General features: G+C 37.8%; 1 protein-coding gene across 1 annotated transcript in view; it reads right to left on the reverse strand.

Moving 5' to 3' along the window:
- The window catches only part of SPoCk (secretory pathway calcium atpase), a 30531-nt gene extending 25976 nt beyond the window's left edge, over nucleotides 1–4555 (reverse strand). The window contains exon 1 of the mRNA XM_022060855.2: nucleotides 4344–4555. Within this exon, the coding sequence (XP_021916547.2) occupies nucleotides 4344–4433 (90 nt within the window). The 5' untranslated portion in view covers nucleotides 4434–4555. The remainder of the gene's footprint in view (nucleotides 1–4343) is intronic.
- Between the last annotated feature and the right edge of the window lie 6442 nt (nucleotides 4556–10997).

The raw sequence follows: 10997 nt of genomic DNA on the forward strand, positions 1-10997 counted from the left end.
TTAAGTATGAACCATGACGTTCGACGCTAAGTGGCGTGGCCTTGATCAGAGGTCGAATATCGGTACTAATGCGACTCAAACTGAAGTACTAAGTAGGAAGAGCTCGTATTGCAGGAGGCTGGATGATTGAATACTAACCACGATCTGAAATATCCCTGATAATGTGAACTTTCGTTTGCTAAGAATAATCTGATCGCACTTGTGCCAACACCACAGTTGATCGGAGGATCTTCTTGTACTGAGACATACCCCACCGACAGGCAAAGTTTTCTTGTGACGTGTCATTAGTTATTACGTCTACAAATGTAATATTTCACAGGGACGTTTCAACACGTAGTAAGAAATATGAAATACATGCACAGTTTTAATTAGAAAATCTAGAGAAAAGAGACCGATTGAAAAACGTAGGCTTATAAGGAAATGTGAAGTCAAACTGGATTGGACGTAGACCGAATTCGACTGGCACTTATGAACAATTAAATTATCCTCCGAGTTCTATTGAATCGATAAATTTATTGACTATCTGTGCTCCATGAAGTTATTTAAGAACCCGTAGTTAATTAAATTAATTATAAGTTATTTCGCCGTTTTAAAATTAAAAAAGTATAATGTTAAAGCCATTGTACCTCCTCTGATAATAACAGAAACCTGCAGGAAAAACACAGAATCAGATGTATAATATCGAGTATCGACTGTCTCTAACTCTACACGGGAGTTTCAACAATCGATAACCTCGCATGCATTATGAAGTTGAACGACGGTATTTCTAGCAAGCTGTAAAGAAAATAAATACCAGTGACGTCAACATTTCTCTTCTTATGAAGTTTTAAAGCTATCGCGTTTAAATAAGTGCTATGCAAACATGTCCACATTTCCCATAGTCGATTGAAAAATTAATAACATTACCCAGCACACTAACAACGTAAGGCAAACTTGCTTCAATAATCGATGTCGGAGTCTCGTATTGTCTTGTTTTTCACCACGTTGGCTTGGCAACAGCGATACCGTACGAGTAGTAGTTTCATTAGCACGTTGTACGTTCATTAACACGAAAAAAAGTCCGGAATTTAGTAAATACGAATCGAGGCAAGATAATTACACATTCAAAATCAGTCTTAGTAAGTTAAAGACATAATATCTGACTGTCTAAGCCGAGGGAACGCTGAGGTCACGTGCTCTAATCCAGACAGTATTACAGCCGTTCCTGTATTGTCTTGTGATAGCAGAAGCCGATCTCTTAACCAGGGAGACCAGCAGATTTAACAAAATATTCACTGTCTACGAATTAATTACAAGGCAAACCAGTAATAGTGACAACAACAACAATAATAATAGTAAATTAACCGAGACAGCTCAGTCAGTGAAATGACACTCAGCCTGATACCTAATAAGCAAAGGGGAATTATTTCACGAGGGATAAAGCGGCCGGAGTGTGAATCTGACCATTCACATACTACTGTCGAAGTTAAGAATGCATGGAACTTTATCTCCACGTCAAGTTCTTGCATTAATGACGTGGTACTGAAGCACAGGGACGACCTTATTGAAACTGGCAGACATGTCGATATTTGTGCCTTCCGTTTCAATAGAACGCAGATCCGGATTCCAAATTGGGAATTGCGCATGTGCGCTGGTTCCGGGCTGATGGCAACTATTGTCATTTAAATTACTCCTCCCCCCCCCCCCCTCCCGTTTTAAATCATATCACAGAACTGCATATAAAAAAATTTCAGGTTATTCTGGGATTCGAACAAGAGGGTGGTTATTAATTTTGCAGGAGCAAGGATTATTAAGTGGCGAGACTTTAACCAGTACGCGATAATTTCTTTAACACGGGGTTCAGTATAGCAGAAGTTTGCCAACGTTTCAGAGGTCCTAGCTGCCTCCATTATCAGGGCGGACGGTGGCCTACAAAGATTCATCAGAAAGATACAGGACTGGACTTCTTTTCTCCATAATTAAGGCTAAATACTGATCGCGCTTAAGTCGTAATCTGCTAAAAAAAACACTAAACTAAATCAATTGATCATACTTAAGCTACTCACAAGATCCCCCGACATGTATGGAACCCGTTGGTCCATTATTCTCCGGCTTTATAAGACTAGAAAGTTTGTCACCGCCACTGGATTCTATCATGAACTAGCCCCCAGGAGACTGACTGGTTTTCTGTTCGCGGAAGTTAAGTAAGGAGTCGTATAACGGGTCCAGAAGCACAGTCTAAGGAAGAAAGGACTTCACGTGTCTCTGGTAATTGGAAAAAGAAAAAAATGAAATGTACGCAAAGGGGCATGAAGAGAATTTTTAAGAAGTTTTAACAAATATGACAGAAAACGTTCTTGCTAAACTCCCCAGGTTCATTTTTTTTTCCAGACCATTAAGTTGCAACACCTTACTAAATCTCGCAGATGTAATACAACACACAACTTTTCCAATTCGTCTGACTGGCCTTCGCATTCTTCACGTACATGTACGTACAGACTCACATTTGGATAAAGAATTACTACGTTGTTAACTGGTTTTTAAAAGTTAAAGATATTCATTAAATCTATATGTTATTTTTTTAAACAATTTTTCGCCGTTTTGTACAATGAGTCGTTTTTGAAAAGAATTAACGAAGAACGATCTCATCTTCAAATAAAACATTGCTCGTAAATATGGTAATTAATCGGTCGTACAACATCTTTCGCCGTAGACCTCTCACACCGAAATCCGTAGTGTAGTTTCCGAGATAAAACTTTTGGAAAAGCTGCTTTCGTATTTGCGCTAATTTTATAAACATCGCCCAAAATAATATACAAAAATATGACACCTGAGAAGAAAACCCATGGCAATTTCGACCAAACATTTCTACTTCCTCGGTAAACGTAAAATATATTCTGTAATTTACACCGCATAGTTGAGACGTAAAAGGAGGATGAAGAAAGTTTCACAATTTTTACTCTTCGCCGAATATTATCAAATCAAGGAGGATAAAATGGGTAAGACGTGTAGAACGCATGAGGGGTATGAGAAATGAATACAGAATTGCAATAGAAAAATATGTAGGAAAAAAGTCACTTAGTAGACCTAAGCGCAGATATGGGGACAATATTAAAATGGATCCTTTTAATTAAGAAGTGACTCTGTGTGGAATGGTGAGCTGTTGTGAATATGTCATTGAATCCTCGGGTCGTATAAGACGTCCGGGATTTACTGACCAGCTGACCTACTATCAGCTTCTCAGGAAAACTTTCTTTCGGGAAGCATTTTCCGTCACTGATGCTGGTCTACTCCAACATTATCGATACCGTTTGATATAAACACCAGCACCACACGAGTCAAAACGCATCATAAATTTCATATCCAGAATCCTAGTTGTGATGCTGATAGCGTGATAAACATCTGTTTATATACGTTTAAATTCTTACTTAATCATCTCTCTACATCACATTATCTCATGCGATGATATGTGTTAAAAAATAATCAATCAGACCCTATGGGCCCTAGACCTTGCAGTGACCTTTCACTTACGTCTGAGTAATGTCGTCTCATGACATCAGAAGCCTTTTTTTTCAGTTTACTGCAGGTCATTGCACTTTAAATTATATCTCTGAAAACCAACTTTGCTTCCAGAGCCAACGACCACTCTTTACTTTAGTAAGATTGTCTGTGTACTTTTGTTATTGGCGGATATGTGAGCAAAGATTATTGGATGTTCTGGACCAACTGTAATAAACATCTTCCTGCGGAAGTTTAATTTGTATAATGTGTTTAACCTCCTGCTGTATCTGTTTCAGGTTTCCTTAAATCACGAAACTATGTCAATTCAGTATCTGTTTAATATAAGACCCGGGAAAGCTCACAACAGTTCATTTCCTGGTACAGGTTGAATCTCTCTTCGTCACTACTTCCGGGGTCCTCTTAGCCTCTTACCCAGTGGGATGTAGGCCTCTTTCAAGAGCCCTAAATAACAAGAGGCTAAACCTAGCGTGGGTCTAATCATTCCCTTTAATTTATCATCAAAGTCCTGAATGTGTGAAGTTTTACTTCAACCCAACTTCTCGCGAAGTCCACATTACAATACTTTCGTCCTTTCATCCGTCTGTACGCATGTAAGAACTCGCGAACGGCTGAGCAGATTTTCACGAAATTTGATACTAAAGTGTTTTAAGGTAAGTTATCGATCAATTTAAATTTTGGTTTAAATCGCAAAACAATAACGGAATAATAATTACAATACAGTTAGCTGTTTTTTTCGATGAGTAAACTTCGAGATGAAACATTCGAATCAACAAATAAAGAGAAACGATGTCCAACTATTAAATCCATTATGAAAGTTACTGACAGTTATAAAAAGAACTCACCACAGGATTAAATCCAAAGAAATCCCATGCATTATTTCTCCAGTGCTGTCCATTTTTGTGGTTATAACGTTTCAATTTATATCGGTTCATATTCTGACATCATCAGCTTCCATTCCAACGATGACTGAAGCTTTAAAAAAAACAAAATCTAAGTTTAAGTGCACCTGCGACACGGGAACGAGTCAGACGCGAACATTGAGCAAATACATGCTTACTAAACACTATTCACAGCACAAATACAAAGGCTTACAAACGCCTAAATAAAAACCACAGTAACAAATTTCACTAAGCCTTATCTATAAAGGTCACTTCCTCCCAGTTCAGCTCTCGTTCATTCCGTAGAACTCCAATCATCAAATTTACATTGGTTGGCAATTAATGGTCTACAAATGAACCCTAACAGAGATAAGAGAAGTCGGAGGCTTTTCAGCAAGATGTTTACTTGGTAAACACAGCCAAATTACAGTTAGAAACTACTCTCTGACGTGTGTATACACAGTAAGTGTGTTTCATGTGGGTACTGAGAACTGGGCTTGTAAGATTTTATGTAAAGCATAAAACCTTCGAGGTGACTGGAGGTGGCAAAATCCGCTTGGGTGACAATCTACATCAGAACATAACGGAAGTACAACGTTTCGGAGACCATCTCTATGTCCATCATAAGGGAATGAAGTGACTGGTATTCATTATTGGTTGGTTTATTGGTTTTTTGGTCATTATTGGTTAATTTATAACTTGTGTTGGGCAAGGCCGTGGTCTAGGCAACACGGAGTTTTCCTCCGGAGGCTTCCCCGGTTTCTCCGTGCCATCCCAACAATTACTCCATTCACACACAGAAGAAGGCAATGGCAAACCACTTCTGGATCATCTGCCAAGAACGTATATGAACAGGTCTCAGTCCGAGAAAAGGATGGAAGGATCCTGTTCATATGGACCTGTCGTCAGACAAAACACTAAATAATAATAATATATGTACAATACGATGGATGGCGGACGGAGTAAAGTGTAAACCCGTCATATCACCATCAAGCACAATTACAGTTGGTGCTCCTAGAAAGAACTGTCTGGCATTGTCCAGATTAGTCCAATCTTCTGTCCTGGACATGTTCCGTTTACAGAAGCAAGATAAATCTTTCGATCTTTATCTTGTCTAAATGCTGCAGTTTCACGTTCTTCTGTGGAACCTAAGTGCACGTCGATAACCGGGAATAAAACCAGAATTAACGCGGTTTAGCGAAATTTCTGTTGCGTTGTCAGATCTCGTTGGCTTCAACTGAGCGGTCCATGCATCCTATGATTCTGCTTGTGTATTCGTCTTATAGAATTTTATTCTATGGCCTGTTTCTAGACTGTCGCCTGCGTCAGTGAATTTCTCTGGTTGCCAGAGGCACATGTAAACTAACTCTTTACCAGATGAACGGCTACTCCACGCGGAAAGTGGTAGACCTGTATTCCAGGCACACTACATGCCACGTCGTTCTGACTTCAGTATGCCCTTCTTGGCCGGCTTCTACGACGTCCGTTTCACACATCATGGCCGTCAAAACAAATGGACAGAACAGGATACATTGCATTAACGGCTCTTCAATAAAATCAGACGCCACTGGACCGGTTAAATACTGGATCTTACCTTAGAAACCAATACCAACAAACAGACGCTTCAGACAACACATTTTTCTAGAGTTCGTTCCCCAATTCCGGGAAATTACAGAACGAAACAAAACATCTGATCAGCCACGTTGTAAAACGAAGGTGTGGACATGATTTAGTTCAGTTCTGTGAGACACCTGTGCACAAGTGTAAACGGATAAGGTGAGTGAAATCGAAGTCGACGCAGAACGTCTGCCAAATTCAGTGGAGAACATACGTTCAGTCGATAAAATACAGCATTATTAAACGCCTCCGTCCTCAACCCTGAAAATGGGGCAGTGTATTTCTTCGAAAAGTTGGTATCGACCCACAAATCCACATGGCGTCGCTAACTCAGAAGGGTAACAGCTGACGTTGCATGTACTGCCAGGTAAATACAATCCTAGTTCTTTCAATCACACCACGACTACTTTCCATCGGAAATTTTGTAATAATAATCTGTTCCATGTAAATCACGCATTTTAGACCGACTCCCTAAAGCAGGGCCCCTCTTCATAATTTGGCGGTCCCTCAGCCAGTCAAGAAATTCCCCGTCTTTTATAAAGCCAGAATGTTCAGTACCGTATCCACAAAATCCAAATACTGGACCATAATCTGAGCCAGATGATTCTCATCCACACCCTAGTTTTTAAAGCTCGCTTCGATATTGTTCTCCGCCAGTTTATACAGCGTCGTTAAAGAAGCAAAACGCATGTATAAGATCGGGTAAGATGACGTAATTTTCGTTCCAAGAACGACCCTCACGATTATCGTATTGCCATTTACAGAAGAGACAGGCAAACACATCAAGCAGAACCGAGAGCTTTGTGGCTTAGTTTAAGTCACGTTTCGATTTTTGTGAGGCAAGGGGAAGTCTTTTGATCTATTTCTTAAAATATGTAAGGCTTAAATGAACGTGCGACTTGTTCTGTACTTAAACTAACTCCGCTCAGTTGTTTAGTGGAATACAAGGTGAATGGAGGATTGGTCTAGCTTGACGCAGTGTGTCTGTCTCAATGGCATTTGACAGCATTGAAAACAATTACACCATACACATAATTTATTGAAACCAAAACTGATAGGCCCAAGGAAACTTCCGAAAATTATTCTTAATAGTTCTTTCCTGCGGGATTATAGGGAGTGTTTCACATCCGGTCTGCCATCCATCAGGGAGTGATTCTGGAGGTTATTTCGCGTAAAAATATAAAAACAACATTGATCCCGTTTTCAAACGTTTGAGGAGCTATGTCGATTTCAAAACGCACACAGTGAATATAAATCAGATGATTTTATTGCTACACTTTATTAAATATATCACATAACTGTTCAAAATTCCTCCGTCATCAGAGTGATGACACCACGATGATGACGTCAGCAAGCTCCTCTGAAACTTCTGTCAGTATCTACCAGACTACAGTACAACATTCGAGAAGAAGACAGATATCTTCCCAGCACTTTATCACAGTTCCTGACTCTTTGGATATCAATGATGCTTAACATGACTTTAATGACACAAAAGCAAATGATATCTCTATTCTGATGTAGAAATCAATATTATGACTGACATGCATCAAAAGAATAAGATATGTAACTTACGTAGATCGATGTGATACATTTATCTAAGTGAAGTGAAATCTGAAACTTCAATCTCAGAGAACTTGAAATCGTGATAAGCTTCGAATTATTCAGAGTTCATAACTTAGACCTTGTATTATTGAATTTTCGTAATGGCATGTTCATTGCACAAATTTATGCAAAAGTCTGGCGTTTGAGACTTTTACTACGCCCACCTTATATGGTCTTTGCACACAGTGCATATAATGAATGTATAATAGATAGGTCATACGTGTCCACGTTGTATCACCAAAGTGAATTTTGATGAACTTCTCTCTAGTACTTTGAACATCAAAGCCAATGAGTACAGAAAATTGAAAGAAAGTTATTTGGTAGATACCTGTATCCATTTCAGTTTTTCTTCATTTTGTTTAGAATTCACAGTTCAGAGCTTACCCACTGCCTTTCCTTAACAGGACGTCATACAAATGTGGCATGTAAGCGCTCCTTTGGGAAATTATACTATTATAGTATTGTCACGCATAGAAGCTACCAAAAAAATCCAAAAGAATGCGGAATGGCTTGGGTCAGACAGTTGGCAATGCTGAAAACGTTTATCTGTTGTGAAAAATGTAAGTTTATCACAGAAAGGAATTACAAAACTTTGACACGCAGAATTATGTCATAATAATTGTGTTCTAGCACGAATGGCGGACACTGGTATTAATTCGGTGATAACCTTCGGACTCCCTAAGCCACATAGTTGGTTAGATTGGTACCACTGTTGTTACATGATCGATTATTGAGTATGGTACGTTGGTAATATTTAGATGTAAAAATGGCGGCTATATGTTAGTTGTGTAGTGTAATATTCTGAAATATATATACGAATTGAGTAGCAGTTGTCTAATTTGCGGAAGGCTGTCTCCCAATTTACGAATATTGTGTTATTGTACCCATGAAAAGTATGCAGTTGTATTTTAACTCAGAAGTATCTCTGTAGCCAGTTGTAGGTTATGAGGGCACTTATGAAATCACTTTATAATGCGAGTATTTGTATATTTGTTTCAGAATGAGCGTAATTAAAGTATGTCCACCACCATCAGAGCTGTGTGCAATAAAGACGAACATCCATTGCCCTGAGGAAGGATGCAAGAGCGTATTTAAAAATACTGCTAATTTAGATATGCATTTATTGAAGCACCATAAAAAGAAAGAAATTTTAAAGAAAGACGAGGGTGTAAATTGCCACTATCATTGCCCTGTCGAAGGATGTCCATATAACTTAAGTTTAGGCCAATTTTTCAAGCGTTTGAAATATTTGAAACAGGTGAAAAATTTTACCTCCACTATTTCAATAATGTAATCATAATGGTAAAGTTATAGAAATTATTTGTTAGCATTCCTTTCTAGTTTTGTAAGAGACAGCCTATTTTTGTGTGTTGAACAGTGGTCAAATGAACTGAGGTACCAATGACACTACCATCATTTAATTTAGAATTTTCTATTGTAAAAGGTTTGTGAAAAATGTAAAATTTTACTCACACACACAAACCTCCCTTTCTAGTATCTAAAACATGACAATTAAAAATCTTTACACAACTTTGTTCAAAATTATGGGGTAATAGATACAGCATAAAGTTTTTCTCTATCTTAAAAATTACAAACATGGGATGATATGAAATTTGGAAGTTTCATCTGATAACGTTTAGATAGTGGGAATCTATACCAACTAAAATGATGCACAGAAATAGATTACTATCACAGAAAGTTCTTCCAAGGAATTCCTGTTAAGTGAAAAATTTCTCAATTTTAGTATATACTTCTTTTTCTGTTTATATATATATATATATATATATATGAACACAAAAAACTATAATTATTAATGGTTTCTATTTACTTTCAGCATTACTTGAAAGTCCATGCAGAAAAGGCTTTTCAGTGTGAAAAGTGTCTGAAAGGTTTCTCAACAGAAGCAGCAAAGAACCATCACTCAAGAATTTGTGGGATTAAATTCAGTTGCTCCTGTAACCACACTTATGATTCATATGAGGCACTGCTAACTCATGCAAAGAGGTTTTCACATACTTTTGATGAAAAGTTCAAATTATATGGAAAGTATGTGTTAATCAGCAATATCATAATCTTTATCTATATACTAATTATAACTCCATGTGGCAGAGTCCTTGACAAATTAAATATTCACAGTCTCAGAAATAAGCAAGTTATAAATTCAACAGAATTGATATTAACATTAAATCTTACCAAAAATATAAAAGCATATAAGAAACCACATACACATATAAATTTAATATGTTTTCGAGGTATTCCATTTACTGATCATCTCAGTACATTGCATATAGGACAAGTTAGGCATTTTAAAAAGCCTCCCGCTCTTGATTTCCAGCAGCAGTAGATATTGTTCAATTTGACAGCACTCAGACCAGCCACAGGCCCACCCATTCTCCTATCCTATAGGTATGGAGGCTCTTTCCCTAGGGGTAAAGTGGCCAGAGCACTGGTGAAGCTGGTCACTCACCTATATCTAGTGGGATGGTTATGAATACACTGAAATTTATCTTCACACCTAACAGCATTGGGTTTTCTGGTGTACAAATATGTGAAGTACTAAATCTAAATTTTCCTTTGGCTACAAGAATTTAACTAACTTGGTAACAACCAAAGTTCTAACAATATTCTGAATTTTCAAACCATCAATTTATATTACTATTGTATTCTAAATGAAATGTATTTAATTTCAGAGCTCTTATTGGCACAGCATTTGAAAAGGAAAAGAAAGTTACAAATGTGAACATCTGCAAAGAACGTCAGTCTGTTTCAACAGCAGTTGCTGTGCCAGTACACTTTCTAGCAGCTGTTGCTCTCAGTGAGCTCTCTGGTAAAAGCTTAAAAACAGCTGTGGATAAAGGAGTTCAAACAGATGGGCAAATGGTAGTCAATAAAAGAACAAAAAAGGCACCCAGTCCATTTAAATCCTGTGAGAGGGCAACTAAACGCAGGATGTCAGCTCAAACTCAGACAGGAATTTTGTCACGAAACAAACGTCCAAAAATCAGTGCACAGACTCAAACTATAGGTGATTACATCCTCAAAAAGGCAATGAAAGATGCTGATATTCTGATTCCACATGAGACTCAAAGATCAACTACAAAACAGACAATGCACGGTGCAACAAAGAAGAAAAAGAAAAGTATGGAGACACAAACTATGACTCATGTTGGTACTAAAACAAAATTTCAAAATCAGCATTTAAATGAATTTCTTATGAAGTATCCACACTCGGACACTAATTTTACTTCCTTAAGTGACTTTTCATCAACAACTGATATGACTGACAATTCTAGTTCATATAGACTTGGGATTGATGTGGGACTGCCAGATCTGTGGGTTAGCTTGAAATATTCATCAGGTACACAAACAAGTCCCACAGCAATGAATGCTTTATTGGAA

This window comes from Zootermopsis nevadensis, unplaced genomic scaffold, assembly GCF_977971745.1.
Source record: "Zootermopsis nevadensis isolate Lab colony 2312 unplaced genomic scaffold, Znev_1.0 Znev_ptg000022l, whole genome shotgun sequence".
In the NCBI taxonomy this organism is placed as follows: domain Eukaryota; kingdom Metazoa; phylum Arthropoda; class Insecta; order Blattodea; family Termopsidae; genus Zootermopsis; species Zootermopsis nevadensis.